General features: G+C 41.9%; 1 protein-coding gene across 6 annotated transcripts in view; it reads right to left on the bottom strand.

Moving 5' to 3' along the window:
- The window catches only part of LOC138299775 (cytosolic phospholipase A2 gamma-like), a 380,498-nt gene that overhangs the window by 208,701 nt on the left and 151,307 nt on the right, over positions 1-20,490 (bottom strand). For all 6 annotated transcript variants that reach the window (XM_069238318.1, XM_069238319.1, XM_069238324.1 and 3 more), the window contains 2 exons: positions 6,239-6,307; positions 5,718-5,738 (listed from right to left, as the gene is read on the bottom strand). In XM_069238318.1, the coding sequence (XP_069094419.1) occupies positions 5,718-5,738; positions 6,239-6,307 (90 nt within the window). The remainder of the gene's footprint in view (positions 1-5,717; positions 5,739-6,238; positions 6,308-20,490) is intronic.

Genomic DNA, 20,490 nt, shown 5'->3' on the forward strand with positions numbered 1-20,490 from the left:
AACTTGTTCAGGTAAAAAGTTTAGACTTTACCTAAAAAGTTGCCAATTTCAGCTCTGCATTGTTTTTGCTGCTGTGCTCTGATTGGCCAGCCTGCAGCAGCTTCTGCCAGGCTGCCTTGATTAGGTGTGAAGTGGCCTGGCTTCACACAAAGGAATGTGCTTGGGGGAGAGAATCTCCCCTCAGCAGATGGTGAGGCAGGAAGGGGGAGGGCTGCCAAACTGGTCTTCAAAGGCAGAGAAGGACATTTGCAGCACCCAGCAACACCCCCACATCCTGCAACCCCAGACAGCTAGGTGCCCCCTTGATTAGATTAGGAGAAGGCAGGAGAGGGGTGTGTTTATGATTTTTAGCCACACCAGTGGGTGGGCTCAGCCAGATGTAACCTCCAAAAATCAGATTCATCCATGTTGGATTTTTAGAGACTGTTACCTTCTGGGATGGATTTTTGCCACACTTCCCAGGAAGTGGTCATCACAGTGGGACGACCCTGTCCCTGATTGGAGAACCAGGGCCCCCCTGCTTTTCACCCAGGAGCAAGGATAAAACTGGCAGACCTGCACCCACACCTCAGATCCCCTCCAGAATTCAACAAGAAAGGAACTAAAGAAGAAGAAGGACTGCCCTGCTGGACCCCTGGCCTGCACCTGGACCCTGCACTCAGAAGGACTGCACCAGCTGCACACTTGGGCTTCACCACAAGAAGGACTTTGCCTGGCTTCAACTGGTTCAAGGAGGGACTCCCTGTTTGCTACAGGTGAAAAATTGCTAACCAGAGTCCCCTGCACCAACTCCTGAAGAAAGCGACCAGCTGACCACTGTCCAGTGGCCAAAAAGGAGTTTGCGCCAGGTGCATTCTGGGAGTTGAAGTCCGCACCCCCCAAGGACCATCACAGAACTTCTGGACCCTTGGGGTGAGCTGTGGACCCCAAAAGAACCTTAAAAGAACATCTGGGTGAAGCCCCAGAAGTTTGGAAAAGATTTGAGAATTTTTGGAAAAAAGCTCCAGAGAGGGACCGACCCGCCGCGGAAATTCTAGCCGGCTTGCCTCAACCGCGACCCGGCCTGACTTCGAGGTTCGTCCCGGTAAAGAAAAACATCCAAAAAAGAGACTAAGTCCGAACGTAAAAAGTTGACCGGGACCTCCCAGCCATCGTATCCGAGAAGGGCTCCATGGACGTCGGATCAAGATCCAGGTTTACCCCGGTCAAAGGATTTTCATCTCGAAAAAACGACTAAGTCCGAAGGTAAAAGTCTCCACCGAGGAAACCTACATCGCGTATCCGGACAAGGGCTCCAGGAGGTCGGATTCAACTGGCAGGTTCGTCCCGGTGAAGAAAAACTTCAAAATAAAGACTAAGTCAGAAGGTAACTTTTTAACCGAGGCCTCCTGCGACCTGTAGCCGAGCAGGGCTCCATCGCGGTCGGCCTGAAAGTTTGACTTTGCCCCGGTCGAGGTGCAACCAGATGACCCGATTGGCGCTTTTTGTTTCTAAGCGCTAGAAAAGTAATAATTCTTTAAAAATTCATATCTCCGGTTCCCCTGAACCGATTTTAATCGTTTTTGTGTAATTTTAAAGATAAAAATATAAACTATTTTTATAAATTGGTTTTGGATTTTTAAACTGTTTCCTGTGTTTTATTTAATTACTGTTTTGTGATATTTGAATGCTTTACACTTTGTCTCCTAAGTTAAGCCTTGACGCTCGTTGCCAAGCTACCAAGGGTTGAGCTGGGATTAATTTACTGAGACCTAACTGTACCTATGTGGAGGTTAGTGGCTTGTTGCTAGGTGTAGGTACCTACCTGCCCTACCAATAACCCATTTTCCAAAAATGGAGGATTCACAAGGGCGGCGGAAAACCGGCGGGAGACCGCCGGTTTTCCGCATCTGACCGCGGCCGAACCGCCGCGGTCAGAATGCCCTGCGGGGCACCGCCGGCCTGTCGGCGGTGCTCCCGCCGACCCTGGCCCCGGCGGTCTCTGACCGCCGGGGTCAGAATGACCCTCAAAGTGTCTTAAGTCTTTTAAAAGCAAACAAAGTCTCTTTCAAATGCAAAGTACCTGGTTTGCGTGAAAAATCTCCACAAAGAACCGCAGAGGAGGGGATGCATTGAAACAAAGGGGTGTGCGTCGATTTCTCGGGCCACACACGGCAATGCGTCATTTAGTTTTCACCCAGGGACAGCTGTGCATCGATTTCTGGCACTCAGTCGTGGATCCTCTTCGGGGTTGCTGGGTTTTTGGATGCCCCAGGGACGATGTGTGGATTTCCTGTGCTGGCAGGACGAAGTCACAGGAGCTGCTTCGATTCGGTGGGCGTTGCATCTAATTTTCTACCGCACGGCAGGCGATGGTTGATTCCTCTCTGGAAGTCGGGCTGCATCATTCTAACTCTTCTGTGCATTGATCTGGTGGGCCGTGCGTCGAATTTCCAGTCACCACGCTGGCGCTGCGCCGATCTTCTCGATGCTAAGTCGGGCTGTGTCGTTCCGGTTTGGCGTGCGGTGAAAGTTTCACCGTGGTGCAGGCTGTGCGTCGTTTCTGGCAGGCTGTGAGTCGAATTTCGCTGCACAAGAAGTCCTTCTTGTAGAGATGAAGTCTATTTGGTCCTGAGACTTTAGGGAACAAGAGTCCAGCTCTATCCAAGCCCTTGGAGAGCACTTCTTCACCACAGCCAGAGAGCAGCAAGGCAGCAGGGCAACAGCAAGGCAGCAGTCCTTCACAGAAAGCAGACAGGTGAGTACTTTGGGCAGCCAGGCAGGTCTTCTTGGCAGGATGCAGGTTCTGGTTCAGGTTCTCTTCTCCAGGAAGTGTCTGAGTTGGTAGGGGCAGAGGCCCTTTTTAAATACCCAAATGAGCCTTTGAAGTGGGGGAGACTTCAAGGAGTGGCTTAGAAGTGCACAAGGTCCCCTTTCAGTTCAATCCTGTCTGCCAGGGTCCCAGTAGGGGGCGTGGCAGTCCTTTGTGTGAGGGCAGGCTACTGTCCTTTGACATGCAAGTCTCAGGCCCTCCACCCTCCCAGCCCAGGAAGACCCATTTAAAATGCAGATGTATGCAAGTGTGGCTGAATATCCTGTGTTTCGGGTGTGTCTGAGTGAATGCACAAGGGAGCTGTCAGCTAAACCCAGCCAGACTTGGATTTTAAGGCACAGAAGGATTTAAGTGCAGAGAAATGCTCACTTTCTAAAAGTTGCATTTCTGAAATAGTAATATTAAATCCAACTTCATCAGCCAGCAGGATTTTGTATTACCATTCTGGTCATACTAAATATGACCTTCCGACTCCTTTCAGATCAGCAGCTACCACTCAAGCAATATATAAGGGCAGTCCCAATGTTAGCCTATGAAGGGAACAGGCCTCACAGCAGTGTAGAAACTAATTTAGGAGTTTTACACTATCAGGACATGTAAACTACACAGGTACATGTCCTGCCTTACACAGCACCCTGCCCTATGGGTTACCTAGGGCATGCCTTAGGAGTGACTTATATGCAGAAAAGGGACGTTTTAGGCTTGGCAAGTACTTTTAAATGCCAAGTCGAATTGGCAGTGAAACATCACACACAGGCCTTCCAATGGCAGGCCAGAAACAAGGTTAAAGGGCTACTTAAGTGAGTGGACAATCGGTGCTGCAGGCCCACAAGTAGTATTTAATCTATAGGCCCTGGGCACATATAGTGCACTTTACTCGGGACTTATAAGTAAATTAAATACTCCAGTTGGGTATGATCCAATGTTACCATGTTTAAAGGAAGAGAGCATATGCACTTTAGCACTGGTTAGCAGTGATAAAGTGTGCAGAGTCTTAAAGCCAGCAAAAACAGTATCTGAAAAGTGGAGGGAGGCAGATAAAAAGTTAGGGGTGACCACCCTAAGGTTGTCAGGTCTAACACCCTCTACTGCTGCAAGGAGCAAAATATATCCTTCCTGTTCTACTGGAACTTCTCAACCTTTCACTTGATACTGGAATGGTCCTTACTGCTTGGAAACATGCCCTTAATAAACCCATTAATAACAATAAATCAATTGTGCTGCCTCATGCCAGGGAAATACAGGCCTTTATCCCTGCTCCCTGAAGTAGGGAAGATATTAGAAAATCATGTGAACCAAAACCTCTCTCTATTTCTATAGAAGCATTTGCCCTCAACACAGCACTGAAACGGCACTCTTAGCACTCATGGAGTAGCTTAAGATACTGCTGGACAAGGAAGGGGGGCCGCCATCATCCTGCCTCGAGTGAGGCCTTCAACACGGTAGACCATGAGATACTTATTCAAAGAATGAGTGAAGGCAGGATAAAATACAATGCTCTAAATTGGCTCACTTGCTTCCTAAAAGACAGGACATTTCAGATCTGCAAACATCCCTTCTGTTCGGTTACTTTCCCCCTGGATGCTGGGTGGTGGAGGGCACAACCCTCAGTCCCACACTTTTTAACCTATGCATGCGCCTGCTTCGACAGTTTCAGGAGCTTGGCCTTTGAATTGTCTCCTAAGCATATGACACAGTCTCACTCACACAATTGGAATAGGAGCACATCACCAGCAGCTAGCATCCTGTCTAGAAAAAGTAGCCAGATGGATAGAAAATGGCATCACGGATATTGATCAATGTCCTAAAACGCACCTTGGCTAAAAATGCCTTGGTTTCAGTTCACTAACTTCCCGTTAATTAATGGGTGAAACTCAAGGTATTATGCCTTGTACATAAAGTACTCCATACAAAAGGTCCGTCTGTGCTAAGGGCCATGTTAAAGCCATATACCCCAAGCAGGGTTGTAAGGTCATCCACTGCTCGATTGCCAAAGGTGCCTCAAACACTAGGGATTCAATGGGGTGGATGTTCCTTCTCCTATCGTGATCCAAAACTATGGATCTCACATCCTATGGAGCTAAGGATGGTATAGACGAAAACACAGTTCAGTAAACAGTTTAAAACATGTCTCTTTCCCAATTAATTAACATCTTATTGATACTGCTACCTGCTCAGCACAGATGTCATAACTGTGGTTCGGCTAGCGCTGGAAAATATGGAAGTATAGTATAGTGTACTACAGAAAATAAAATTAAATGTCAAAATTCTCATCTATGTGTTTTTAAAAAGGAATTTGTGCCAACTTTCTGGAATGTGGATCACAGATGCTTTGAAGGAGTTAATACATCAAAACACATATTTTTTACTCCTCCAGGACTGAAAAAAACAATTGCAGCTTTGGCATTTAAGGGCCAAGTTTTCAAAATTAAAAAAAGTATCGAAATTACAGATGGTAAAAGATTTGGGGGCCGTTTAAAGTGATATCAGATGTATTGCATTGACCAAAAAGGCCATGAATCAATAAATACTGTGATTTAGAGTTCGGAACATGTTTTTGTATCTTAGATTCTGTATTGTGCAATGTCAGAGGTTATTCATTTTTTGCTGATATATTTATTGAGGCAGACTGCTTGCTGTAGCTTTTGATCTGAATTTTTTATTTTGGATGAATATATCTAAACATAAGGTTACATAGATGTAATAGGTTTCTTTAAAGTTGAACAACAGTTTTCATTGTAGTCATTGTACTTTATTTCAATTACCTTTTGGATTGATTTGTTTCAACTGAGATATAATAGAACTTTGTATAAACAAAACTGTAACAAAGGAAGTACAATTAATATCATAAACCGAACTTACATTTTTGGTTAGATGTGAAAAATAAATTGATAAATTGACTTACCCGCGCATGATCTCAGGCACTCTGTATTTTTCATAGCATTGAAAGAGAAAAAATGTAATACAGATTATTAATTTATATAGATAGATCATGTGCTTGTGTTGTTTGATAAGAAGTGAGCACTATGCATAATAAAAGCCATGCAAAGAAAGCTACAACAGATAGACAATATTGGAGGTCTGGCTTTCAAACACTTTGTCAATACAAAAATAATATTGAAACAGTCCTAATATGATAGCGTTGTTTATGGCTTTCCTTCTTCCTCCTAACTGTGGCTCTCTTAGGAGTTTGATTTGTTTCGATGCAGCGTTGTCTCCAAACTGTTCTTGTGGCACCAAACCATGACTTGCTTAGCACTGTTTTCAATTAGTTCAAATATGAAGCTGTTTAAAAATCTATAAACCCTTTTATTAAACAGAAGTCCTTTACTAACGGTTCTTCAGTCTTTACATGAACACACTGGACTGTTCCTGAACTGTGCAATAAGATGTGCACGGCTAAATATATTATGTCCAAATACTTACGTAATTCCATTTTTGTATCATCTTCTTCTTCTTCTTCGTGTTTTCCAGTAAACCAGCTGGAGATGTAATCTGAAAGCAAAAACGTACACAAACAGACGTACAATGAGGTCATGGTCAACTCAAATTTAAGTTTTTTAATTTCAAAGTGCTACTCTTTTCAAAATATTAGTTCGGAATATAAATTATAGAGCAATACATGGTGAAAACATTAGACACATAATACCTGGCATATACTGCATATCATAGAGTGTAGCAAATTTTAAGAATATCATTAATAACCCAGATTTACACTAATTTATTAGGCAGCAGCAGACAGTTTGTATTGAACAAACCAGATGCAAAAATGGCCTTACATTTTTAGAGTTTAAGAGCTATTATCGAAAGCCAGTAGCTGGTCAGCAAGGCAGAAGAACTGGAGGGAGAGCTAAATTAGTTAGCACTGAACATAAAAGTAACTTCAATTAACATTTCATGTAAAGCTATTCTTCAATGTGTTTATGGACAATTTAGCTGTAATTAACTGTAAACATGGACTTTTATCCTTAAATATTTTGTTGTCCTTAGGGGTGCTTAACTCTCAATTTAAAGATGCACATTTTAAAGACAAACTGTTTAAACATCTTCTTATGTAACACATACATTACTGGTCACAGGATAGTTTAATCATAGTCTGCTAGGTACCTTTGAAGCCACATCGGAATAGAACTTGACTGCATCTTCCTTGACTAACCACTAGTTAAAGGTACTTTACACAGAAGTGATAAGAACTGCACTCTTACCAATATTTAAAGAATACCACCTATATTTTTAAAATGGAAGGCAAATTATGTGAATTCCCATCGCTTTTGGGGGTAGAGTGCCATTATAAATTTGTTTACAGGACTTACTTTTCTTCCTTTTCAAAATTTAAAATAAAGGTGGAATTAACAAGTGAGAATTGTCAAAAGATCTATCTGTTGATCTAAATTAGGCATTGGTGTTCGCTGGAATTGTAAATACATACCAAGTTGTTGCCAACAAACTCTTAAGGTTTTTTTAAACTAAAATTCTTCAGTTTCATTGTTGAGTTGATAACAGCTCAATTATTTTAGCAAACTACATAAAATACAAGTGATACCAGATGATCCCTTTCTGTGGAAGATTATTCTTGCAGTGATTGCTAATGTTGGACGTCCGGCCTTTACCCTCTTATTTTTGCTGAATATATTTTTGATGGCCTTAGGACTCTGAGCACTTTACCACTGCTAACCAGTATTTCCTCTCTCTACCCTACACATGGTAAAATTAGTTTACACCTGATTGGCATATTTAAGTTCCTTATACACCCCTGGTAGAGTAGTATACCATATATTCAGGATCTGTAAATAAATGCTACTGGTGGGCCTGCAGCACATATTGTGCCACCCACTTAAGTGGCCTCCCTAAAACCCTCAAAACATGTCCTAGGCCTCAATGCAGTTTTAATCTAGCAATTCAACTTGGCAATATAACACCTATGCCAAGCTTTAAGCTTTCCTTTTATTGCAGACAGGTCACCCCTAAGGTAGACCCTAGGTAGCTCACTGGGCGTTGGACGTGACTTTTAAGTTTTACATGTTCTGGTAGTTGCTGATGGCAAGGAGTTCCAGAGCTTTCAGCAGGACAAACTAGCGCATTCAGGTAGGTTCATGGTTCAACAGAGGCGGCTTGATTCTCTATGTCGAGCTGGCCTTCTTCTGGAGCTTTTTCCCTAAACTTTGTAAATGTTCCCAACCTTTCAGAACTTCTTCTAAAGTAATTTCCTTTGTGTTGAAACACGTCCAGCAGCACCAGTCAAGGGTTCAGAAACTCTGATTTGCATCTTAGGGTCTAGAACTCAATCTCCCACAAACCATCTGGTCAATCCAGTAAAATCCAGTTGAAGCTAGTCAGCTGGAGTAGTCGTCTCTTTGGATGTTGTAGGTTGCTTCTTTTAGCTCTTTCTTACCGGATGCTGCTCATGGAGGCCACTCCTTTTCCTTTAAAGCAAGATCAGTCCTTTCCTTGTGAAGCATTGAGAGCGCAGCAGGTGCAGTCGTTCTGAGTGCCAGCCTTCTGTGGTGCAGTCCAAGGGTCCAGCAGGGAAGTCCTTCTTCTTTTGTTGTTTCAGGCAGTGATCTAAGAAGCTCCTGCGGCTCCACCATATTTATCCTTCATTCTGGGCAGGGAGAAGAGGAGGACACTCCAACCAATGGGGGTACAGTTACCACCCTCTGCTATGACCACTTCCTGAAAAGCGTGGCATATTTTTGACCTAGAATGCACTGTTCTCACAAAAACAGAATAGAGGAATTATCTCCTTGGAGTGTGGGTCTGTGTAACCTAGCCCAGAGGTGTGGCTAAAATCTGACTACGCTCCCCTTCCAGACCCTCTCCTGATCTAATTAGAGGAGCTTCCATCTGGCTGAGGATCAAGGAAGTAGGAACTAGCCTGGGTCCTTTGACATCGGTATTCCTGCCTTTGAAGTTAAGCCTATCTCCCTTGCCCAGTCTTCTCCCTGGCCTCTCCTGGAAGCAAATCTCCGCCCACCAAATGGATGTATTGTTTCAGCCCTAGGCCTCTTCACACCTGCTCAGGTAGCAGCAGCCTGTAAAAGGCTGACCAATCAAAAGAGGCTAATACAGGGCTGTGTTAGGTAACTTCCATAGTGTATGTTCTAAACCTACTTTCCTCTACCAACTATACTAAATCCAAGGATTTATTTTATTCATTATTTTGATACTCTGAATGATATTGTAAGCTAATGTCAATCAAAGTTAGATTTTATTAAAGTTTAATAAAGCCTTCCTTTGTTAGCCAATGGGGCTAGAAGCACTACATTAAGAAAAAACTATGTTGGCGGTTTTCTGTACAAGGGCAAATAAAACCTATTGTATATTGCCCCAGTTTTTGTAACAAAGCACCCTACCCATGGGGCACCCAGGGTAGACCTTAGGGGTGAGTTATAAGTTACAAAAATGTAGAATTTTTTAATTTGGAAGTATCTTTATTTCCAAAGTCGAATTTGGACATAGGTTTAATTTAAAACCAGAATGTAAGGTAGGCCTAACTTTAAAATGTCACCAGGCACCACAGCAGTGCAAACTTAAGTTCATTAAGTCCACTGGGGTCTCCATACCTACATGCCCTACCAAATACTAGGGACTTTCAGGAAGGTGCTTGTTGCCAGCTACAACACTGCCAATTACCATATACCTTTAGATGCAAGTGCACTAGCCCTTTGTCTGGTAAGCAGAGCCCAGGCCACTTTCAGAGTCAGTAACCAGCAGCATCATTAAAGAAATAAGGGTAATCTAGGCAAAAAGGATGATGTTCCTACATCAAGCTCTTCAAAGGAAAACATCTAGAAACGTCTTGCACTTGCAAGGCATCAAGTATAAACTTATGACCCCCAGGACCCCCCTTCAGTTCACTTAATGTACGTGTACCCTCAGGAGGACTGCCTGCTGCTGTGGCATGTTGTGTACTCCATACAACTTCTTTGCTGCACCTGGAAGGACTGCTTTGCTGCCTTGAGAGGCTTGCCCTTCTGCTTGAGGCCTGCTTCATTGCTTGAAGCCAGTCTGTCACAGTGACTCCAAAGGCTAATTTGCTACCCTCCTGATCAGAGCCTGATTGCACCTAGACCCACCCTTAGAGGGTCAGAGAACCCTAAGTTGCGCCCCTCCAGTCCCGGACCCTTGGTTGTGGTGTTAAATGTGCCCAAAAAACAAAAATCCAAATGTGGGCTAAAAACTGCTTTTAGATTCACCCTAGGTGCATTACCAGTTGGTCTGACTCTGCAGCACTAAATCTTGTTCAACGAATCCTTGGCAAAGGGTTATCTAGCCTCGCTGGACTCTTATTGGCCGCGGCTTTCAGCTTCGTACTACTGAAGATTTTTGACTCCCAAAAAGTGACTAAGGGCCTTATTTAGATGTTGGTGGTAACCGTCACCTGCATCAATGTTTTTGACTGCAACCCTATCCACCGTATTTAGATGGTGGCTGTCCCTTAGACAAAAGCATGCATTTGAACCATCATCTCCGCCAGTAAATACCGTCCGCATTGATGGTGGGAGAAGGAAAAGGGGATGCTGCGGGACACCAGTCACCTTTCCTGCCATGCAGATTTGGATGTACCTTATCTCCAAGCAAAAAGTGGTGGCCTGACCTCCATGTTTGAGTTGGCAGATTACCGGGATAAAAGGGGTGAAAAATCACCTTTATTCTACCCCCGTTTTTGACTAGACATCTCCTGCTGTAACTGCTGCCACCAACCCACGGAGAAAACACAACCTCCTCATCACCAAACTCGAAGGTAGGGACACCACATTGCTGGGGCCGCTGGGTGGGCACTGTATGGGTGGTCAGGACCACTGCTGATAAACGTCACCATAATTTTTAAAAATTTCATGACATGTATATGTCGGGGACACAAGTGGGTCAGACTCGGATGGGGACATACTGGTATACGACACATCGCACAAAAACACAACTGTCATTATGGGGCCAGTATACATTCACATCTGTTAACTGTGTACACATTGCCATACCTGTCATGTTGTCCTGCAATTTGTGTGTGCGAGTCAGTATGTGTATGTGTACATGCAGTGCAATTGGCTGGGTGAGGGAGCTGGAGTGGGTGCTGTGGTTGTGTCGGTATGTGTGCCATCTGCATATGGCTGTGATGTTGTTGTGTATATTATGTTGTGTGTTTTGTGCAACATTAAGGGGAGTGGTGTTGTGTGGTTGTCATTTTCGTGATGTGTGTGCTAGTGTGCGAGTGTGTTTGTGTAGGTGAGTGTGTAGTTGTGTAGATTGTTGTGGTTGTGTTGTGTGTGGCTGCAGTGTCAATGTTGAATGTCATGGTCTGTGCGGCTGTCAAGATCTAAATCAGGTTCTAGGTCACAATGTAGAAATCTTCACTACAATTTCCTCCTCAGATACGTGCAGCCTTACCCCTTAGAACTTTACCTTCAGAAGGTAAGCTCCAACCAGGCCCAATCCACTTCTTGTGTCCGACCTGTGCTCCATCATAGTTAGCCATATTTTCTTTGACCCAGTATTGTGCGACTAGATGTCTATGGGTGATGCTTTAATCTTTTAGGCGCTTGTTTTTTCATAAACTTCAAAAAATTATTACTTCAGATCTACTAATAGGATTTTCATTGTTTCGTTGTCAAAAACATTTGAAAACGTACTATATTTTTTCTAAATTAGTGTGTTTTTTTTTCTAGTGCTTTTTGCACCAAGTTACCAGGGTTTAAGCACAGCTTAATTTAGTGACTTTTGTGGTTTACCCTAACAAAGATTGCGGCTTTAGCTTAATGTTGGTGGCTCGGAACAAAAGCAGTCAGACTGAACTTAGATGCAATGTGTAAAGTATTTATGCCAAACTGAAACAGTGATAGAGTGAAAGTACAACACAAGAACAATCCTAAACACATTTAGTAAGATAGAGTATAATCTAAGAAATAAATTGACACCAAAACAACATAAATTCAATCAGTGGAAGTGGAGATATGGGTTTTGAAACTGTAGGTGAAAATAGCGTCAAAAACACAATGAACCACTTGTGGTTATCAGGCCAAACTGGAACAGGCTAAAGTCATAAGTCCTGGCTGACTACAATGGCGTGCGGGACAGATATAGGGACCAGGTTCATCCTGCTAAAGAGTTACCTTCTCATGTCTACGTGAGCAGCTGCAGTTCACATTGGAGGGGGCGTGAGGAGGCTGTTGTGAAATGAACAGATTAGGCTTCACAGACAGTCGCTATTGTAGCGCAAAGGGCTGGTTTTCCATCGAGATTCACCATAGCGGTCAATGCAGGTTGTTGCTGTTGGCATGAAGAGCAGGTCTCACAGGACCCTCCGATTGGCAGTCTTCACTGAGGGTCTCTGACAGAGCAAAATGCAGGTCTATCTGGAGCTTCACATTGATGGTTGTCATGTGTGAATAATGTGCTAAGAGGTCCCTTAGCAGACGTGAAGGCCCTAAAACTTCTGCATAATCACTTTTCATTAAGAAGAGTACACTCTGATGCCAGTCATGGGTACAGAATCTTAGTGGGGCTCCTCCTCGGGATCAGGACTTACTCTAGCAGAGGCCCTCAGCAGGGCCCTGGCTGGTTCAGGTAGGTGCATTTGATGCTGATCAGCTGCACAGTTACAGAGAGGCCTCTGATAGCTTGTTGTGTCTCTGTAGCTCAAACAGACAATCAGCCAACTGACCCTTTTAGTTACTTCTAGGAGCCTGGGTTTAAGCCAAGCAGGTTCAGTCTACCATCTTCAGGCAGCAGAGCAGTCCTTCTTCAGAATCTGCCACAGGTTCAGGAGTGTTCTGATGAGAGATTTTGAAGGTGCCACTTTTATCCCTAGTGTCAGCTTGTTGGTGTGGGATGCCCCCTTTGTCATACCTTCCCTGTTTCTTGGGATTGGCTCCAAACTGTCTTGAGTAGAGAAGGGCATATCGCCCTAGGTGTGAGCTGATTTTGTCAATGGGAGTGGAGGCAGCATTACAATTCAGAGCAACCCCTGACTTTACCCTTTGAAGCTCAAAAAGGGTAAATATAACCCCACAGGACATCCTGCTCAGGGGAGCAACACCCTGCTCCACACCCAATGGCCTTTTTGTCTCCATGTTTAGAAGAATACACAAAACATCACAGGAGAGCCATTAACACTCATGTGACCCTGAACACTGCAAGACCGGCATATTTGGTTGAGATAGAAAAATGGAAACTTTTTAAACTGGCATTTTCTGAGTAGTAATTCAAAATCAGACTTTACCATCAAAGAGGATAATAAATTACAATTAATTTGACTAGAAACATTTCTCTATCTGTTCCCAAACTGAAGTCATCATTTATTAAGTGTAATAAGGTAATCCAGTGTTTTTTGGGGCTAGTCTATGGAAGATCATTACACTAGGAAAAACAGGTTTAGCAGTTTTTTCTTGCCAGGACATGTAAAATGTAAAGGCACCTGCCCTTCTTTCTAAATACTATGCACCCTGCCCTATGAGCTTTTAGGGCTTTCCCTTGGAGTGACATATGTATTAAAAGCAAGATTAAGGCCTGGCAAAAAGTTGATTTTGCCAGGTCGAAATGCAGTTTACAACTACACTACAGGCTCAGTGGCAGGCCAAAGACATGTTTTATAAACACTCTAGTGGGTGGCAGAATGTTAGCCGCTGTCCATTAGTAGCATTTAATTTACAGGCCCTGGGTAAAGGAGTACGATATGCTAGGGATTTATAAGTAAATTAAATGTGCCAATTATGTGTAGGGTGATTTTAACATGGTAAATGGGGAGAGCACAAGCACATTACCACTGGTTATTGAGGTTAAAGTCTACAGAGTCATAATGGCAACAGAAATGAGTTCAGCAAACCAGGGAGTGAAGGCAAAAAGTATGTAGGAATGCCACACCAAAGGGTGTCAGGTCTAACAAATTTGGAAATCCCAATTAAGTGAGTACACATTTAAATTACAAGGATTTAAGGATATAAGTACATACTGTCACACGAATAACAGGTGTGGTGTGAACACTGGGGGGTAGGCACGTTTGGTTTATGACATTTATACAGCTAGCTATAAAAGATCAAAACTATGTATATTTGTTGATTTCAATGAAGATAATCAATTTTATGTAAAGACGTTAAATATAAAAACAACTAACTATGAAGAATACATACATACATTTTTGGGAGGAATATATTTACACCTTTTCAAGCCCTATGAAAGAGATGCTGGCTGATAACTACCATGGATTAGCTAAATCGAGACATTATTTATACATGGATTAGACCATTAGTAGAACCTAACAACCAGTTATGTTAATGAATGAAAACATGTTCCAGACTAAAACAGGACTGTGTTAGCTGTGCTTGTACTCCATCTATATATAATAGATGTGTTTGAGGAGTTAGCTTATACCAGTGAATTTCCTCTTAAATTGGATACAAAGTTTTAGCTGTCAAGTGCTCAAGGCCTTATTGCTTTTCAAAGAATGCTGATAACCTTGGATACATACAATAATAAGAATAAAGTGACTGTTAGTATTGGGAAGACCAATGTTGTAATGTACTCAAAAGAATACGAAATGTTACCGAAGGAACTCCAGTATAGTTAAATGCAATTTTATAGTGCCCTCTGTGCTTTAGAAATCACTTACTTTACTTGGAAGGCATAACTATCCTCCCAGATATCGAAATTAAATTTGCTCCAATTTGTAATCAAAGGGCAATTTATTTTAATCTTTGAGATTCCATTCTGCATTTATTACCATAAGATCATTTCTTTATTCCATGTGACAAAAACAATTAAACTTTCTTGGAGTTCAGGGCCTCATTTACAAGGCCCTATCGGCACACTGCGCCACCAAAGCATCATTTTTTTTAGTCTCCAGGGGCGCGAAGTGCCAGCCCATATTTACAAGGCCACTCAAAGACACCTTGCATGGCTTTTCATGGCCTTGTAGATATGGTCCCTATTCATACATAAAACTGCATGAAACGGGCATTCCGTGGGTGTTGCTGTGGGTGTTTCCACGCAACACCTATGGAATCTGATGGAATATGCCACATTCCCTTATTTACAAGGCTGGGAACACATAGAAAGCAGAAAACACCACTAATGATTGTTTATGTGCAGGAAGGTGCACCTTCCTGCACATAAATAATCATCCCTGCAACGCAGGCAGCAGTTTGTGTTTTTGCAGAGTAAAGTTTGGGGATGAATCATATTTCTGTAAATACGAAGCACCCCTGCACTTTCAAAATGACGCAGCGAGGCACAGCAAGCTAGCTTGCAGTGCCATACTGCGTCATTTCCTTGTATATGAGCTCCTCAGTCTTACCAGGCTCTCTTTTCTAGCAGATACAGCACCTGTGCTGTGATTTTGGCTTATAAAACTGCCGAGGGTAATTCATCAGAAATGTAATTTCGAAAGAAACACTCTCTGAGGTGAAAATCTAAAAGAGGGAAACTTTATAAACTGTAAACATCAGTTTAGAGACCTGGCTGAACCAGTAAAACAAGATTGCTGTCAGAATTCCTAAAGCAGATGTGGGCCTAGGGATAGGTGAGTTTGTCCCCTGGAATGGATTTGAATTTATGCTATGGCCAAAGGTATCGAACTACAGGTCTGAAGCTGCAATTCGTTCTACTCTTTTGCTTCAGAAGCTTTTGCTCCCCATTTCCCTCACTTTGAAAGATTTCCATTCTTATCATTTGGAGGCTACTCCAAGTAAAAAGTTTGGAATGTTAGTGGCTTTCTCTTTTAGGTAACTTCCACATTAACTGTACTTGTCAGTGGCTGGAACTAACACTGAAATTTATGACAGCAAATAAAGCGGATTTTCATTACATTATTTGTGATGAGAGCATTATTGTGCTAAATTTATTTTTAAAGACAGAAAATGACATTGAATGGCTCCAAAAAAGAATACTTGAATGAGGTGAAGTTATTTCTAGAATCAGACTGACATAGCCTTAAATTCCCTAAATATTGTATTGTGATATTATTGCTAGAAGTCTCATAATATAAGTGAAATTGCCTAAAGAGATGAAGAGACCTGAGTTATGTGTGACACATATGAAATTCCAGAAGCTGTTATTGCCATAGACATTCCAAGTAGGAAAGTAAAAGTTATGCTGAAAATAAGTTGTGTAATCAATAGGCACTTTCAAAATGATGGACCTGCAAGACACACATTTCTCAGAGAAAATGTTGTTTATCCCATGCATATTTAACTATTGGTTACCAGGCCTTTCCAAAAACCTTTATTGAGGATTTTACTTTGGGGTGTTAACGATCGTTTTCCCACAAGGGTCACAATTAACCGTTCTATTTCTCAACTACTTGAGGGATCCTGCATCTATGTTAATGTATTACATTTTTTAAGGGAAATAAAACAATATGTAGGCAAGACCATTGCAAACCTGGATTTAGTTATAGAGGAAATTGCTAAATATATTAATGTCACTAAAGATGATGCTGTTCAGAATTGCTTAGAAATGAAATCAAATTATCCTTTGGAATATTGTTTTACTTGTCTGCTCTAGAATTCGAATAAAGTTAGTATCATTCAGAGTGTGGGACTTTTTGTACTACAGCACTCAGAAACATACTGAATGGATACTTGGCGAGCTGTGCTAAACTAAAACAATTGGAACAAGGAACTCCAACTATACAGCAATTAAAAATACAAATATCTCTTTGCCAAATTGAATGCATGCCTATACAGAGTGTATTATTAGCATAAAATATATCAAATGTTTCTCGAAAAAGGCGGCAACCAGGATTTGAGTAAAAAAGGTTAAACCTGACAAACATTTCATTGAAGCTGAGTGGGGAACATACAGCAATTTACTATTTTCTGTTATTGCCAAACTTGATTATGCTTATGATTTGAGTGTATTGGGAAATTCATATTCTAACAAGTTTATGACTAAATCAAATATTTCAACTATCTCACGTAGATCCCTGGTCCTGGTGAACTAGTGAAAATGTTTGTTATGGGGTTCATTATGAACATGGTGGTCCAGACCGCCATGCCGGCGGTGGCGGAAATGACCGCCACGGCATGGTGGTCTAGACCGCCACATTATGTTAACCCTGACCCCGCCACAGGCGGAACTCCGCCACCTCCAGACTACCGCCGCCATGCAGCCTGACGATGACAGAGTTCCTTATCCTTGCACCTGTGTCCTTAGAACCTGTGTCCACCAGCCTTTCCCTGGTGGTATCCCCCGCCAGGAAAAGGCTGGCAGAATGGGGGCCCCAGGGCCCCCCTGGGGGCCTCTGCACTGCCCATGCGCTTGGCATGGCAATCGACGAGCCCCTGTGCACAGCCCCGTTCTGCATGTTAGTGCCCGATTTACGGGTAGGAATAACCGCGACGAGTGCTGCTGCACCTGCTGCACTGCAGCATTGACGACGGCTCCATGTGGAGCCGTCGGCAATGTCCTGGCCCAGCATTCCATAGGGCCGGCGGGGTCCTCAATGGGCTGGCGGTCTGTGTTTAGACCGCCAGCATGAACACAACTGGAAATCCCTCCATGTTCATAATGAGGGCCTATATCTCATTCACCAACATGGCCCTAGTCTTGTGCCCCAATTTAGCTACATATTCCAAAGTATGATTATCTCTATATTGGCAAGGCTGAATGATTAAACCAAATTTATCAGCTTATAGCATCATTAAGTTCATCATCCAAAAAGTTTAGTGGAATAATTCTTCAATATTTAGAGGAATGGTCTAAAGAGCATGCATAGAACAGATGGGTTCAGGTTCAAACTATTCAACTTGCACCAAATCTTCTCTTACAGCTATCTAACACAGATGTCTATAATAAATGTCAATTTATATGTACATTATGTATGGGCAGATTTTGAAGCAATGGGTGACCCCTTGTTTACGTTGTAAACTAGAGGAGTATGAATCTCTAAAGGACTTTTCAGCCTACTTCAGGTGGTTTATTCCGAAACTTGCACTACGATCCAAATAGCAGACAGAGGACACCTCATTAATAACATTAATATGTCTAATGACCTGAAGCAGGGTTGTAATGGCAATGTACTCCTAACTACATTTTATCAGTTAGATTTAACCAGAATCCTTACATAGGCATGTGTTCCTGTAATAGTATGTGCCTTGCATGTAAATGTGTGTTGGCGTGCTTACAGTTGAATTATTTTACACCATAACCAGACTCACATTTGATGGCAAATTAACACTTTCAGGATATAATGTAAGTCAAATAAATTTACCATTTATATAACTACAAATCAAGTAACAAGCTTTTGTAATACGAATGTACTTTGTGCCTCAGAAATGGTAAATTAACAAGGGCAGTCTTTCAAATATGTAGGGGTCATCTTTAAGGGCAGTTTGGCCTTGACATAACGTCTGTTAAATGTGTTATCTAAAGCTTGAGTCACAGTGTCTGCACTTGCCCAGTTCAACAGAATGTAAAGAGGCAAGTTTCTAAGACCTATGCTAAAAGCTTATGTAAAAAAGCAAGTACCAATTTTACCACATGGAACAGTAGCCCTTGCCTTGGTAAAAACAATAGATATTAACTTCATAGGAATCTGGTGGCAGATGTACGAACTTTTACCAGTCACAAATAGCCCATTAAGCTGTTTGCGACTGGTACAAAAGACAAAATGTGACTCAGTAACTTGTTACTGAATTGCATTTTGCTTTTGCGATTAGAGTGTTCCTTGCTAATACCGAATAGCACTGGCATGTATGAATGTTTTGCAACCGGAATGCAGTTGAAAAACATTCATATTTTACCGACTGCGGAGTGGAAGCGGTAACCCATTCACAAATGGGGAGGGGTTCCCAAGGGACCCCTTCCCCTTTGTGAATGTGGGTGAAAGAAAAAAAGCTCTTTAGTTTTATTATTGTAATCCATTACAGAAAAAACAAACAAACATAAAACTGTTTTTTTTTTTTAAATGCAGTCACACATGGTGGTCTAATGACCCCAGCAGGCCACCATCCCTGTGACTGCTGGCCATTCCCAATGGGTCGCAGATTGCGACCTGACTCATGAATATTGATGAGTCAGGTCCCTTGCAACCCATTTGGGAATCGCAGAAACAGTGTTAAACACACTGTAGGACATCGCAGTTTGTGATTTCCTAATTGTGAACCGCAAAGATTCACAATTAGGAAATTTAAAACTGTATTTTTCATCCATCTGGTCTCTGGTGTCAGAGAAAGGGAGCTGTAATTGCCTTAGGCAGCGGATGCTGAGGCCTTTCCTTTGGAGGCGGGATTCAGAGGCTAAAAAGGTTACAGAACTGTTTGTGAAACATTCTTGGGTTGCCAATTGAAAATTGCATGTCATGTGATGATGTGGTATATATAAGAAGCCCACATTAGGCATACCTTTTTGAATACTCATACAGATATGTATGACCTACAGTATACTAGTAGATAATCTTTTCTAGAGCATCTATATATTCACCAAGAGTTGCTGAGTTGATATTTCAACTCTATCCATAAGATACTTGTTTTACCTGCCGAGGGTAAGTCATGTCCCAGGTCCTCATCGAACTGGAATGGCAGTTGGGAAGCAACACAAAAGGATGGAGGACAGAGTGCTGAAACTTTTCAAACACTCAACCCCAGGAAGTGTTAAAGTTTTCTATTACAATCTGATTTTGTAGCATGCGTTTTTTTACAGTTTTTGATAAATTGACTGTAATTGCAGTGTATGTTCTATTTTATTGATGATATTAGGAATAGGATCATTTGCTAGAAGGCTGTCAATAACTTGGTTTTTATTTGTTGGATTCGAGGTCCATGCCACTGGCAATTTAAGTTTGCTAATTAAATATCTTTTTTATCAATTTGCGTAATGATTTTACTAAATCACACAATACATCTAAATTATATAATTATTCTTATGCAGGTGTAAATACTTTATTACCTTGATTCAAAAATGTAATTTCAAGTAGGACATTCTGAAGGAGTCTGACTAAACTTTTGTTAACTGCTATTTGAGTGAGTACTCCTTTCATCCTATTCCCCAAATTCTGAAATATGTAGAAGAATAAACATATATCACTCATCTCTCAAGGCTAACATAGTTGAAATAATAAGGAGCGTCTATGTTTCAACTGTGTCAACTATACATAAGTAGTTTATTACCTGAGTTACCCGTTTCTCCGCTTTTGCTTGTAATTGATGACTAGCAAAGAAATAGCCAGGTCCTGGAAAACTAACTAAGCAAAGTCAGAAAACTGCAGATTTCGTAATAATAGTAATACAACTATTACCCATCTGTTTTGCATTTGTCCCTGTATAGTGTTAGGGAATGTTTAAATATGGCTACTGTTCTTTAAAGATATCATCCATACTACAGAGGGAGCCTGAAACTTTCGGGGACATTCTGAGGCTTTCTACAGTTATACAGTAAAGCTCTTTAGTATCCCCTAACAAAAATCAAAAGTTGCCAGAAAGATTTAAGAATGTACATGTTAATCATGGTGATTGAGAACGTATGTATACAGCTTGATAGCGTGACTTTTTTTTCTAAGTAATTGAGTGCAACCTCAGGGCCTGTCAGTAGCTTTTAAAAACTTTGGCCCTGATTCCAAGTTGCTAATGAATTCAGAGTAGTATGATAAATAAAGTTCACTCTCCCCCTGTTACATTTGAACAGGGTTTACCCTGCCAAAATGTAGGGAAGGCTGAGGAATGTAATGCACCTGGTAATTACCGAGTGTG

The sequence above is a fragment of the Pleurodeles waltl genome, chromosome 6, assembly GCF_031143425.1.
Source record: "Pleurodeles waltl isolate 20211129_DDA chromosome 6, aPleWal1.hap1.20221129, whole genome shotgun sequence".
NCBI classification, from domain to species: Eukaryota; Metazoa; Chordata; class Amphibia; order Caudata; family Salamandridae; genus Pleurodeles; species Pleurodeles waltl.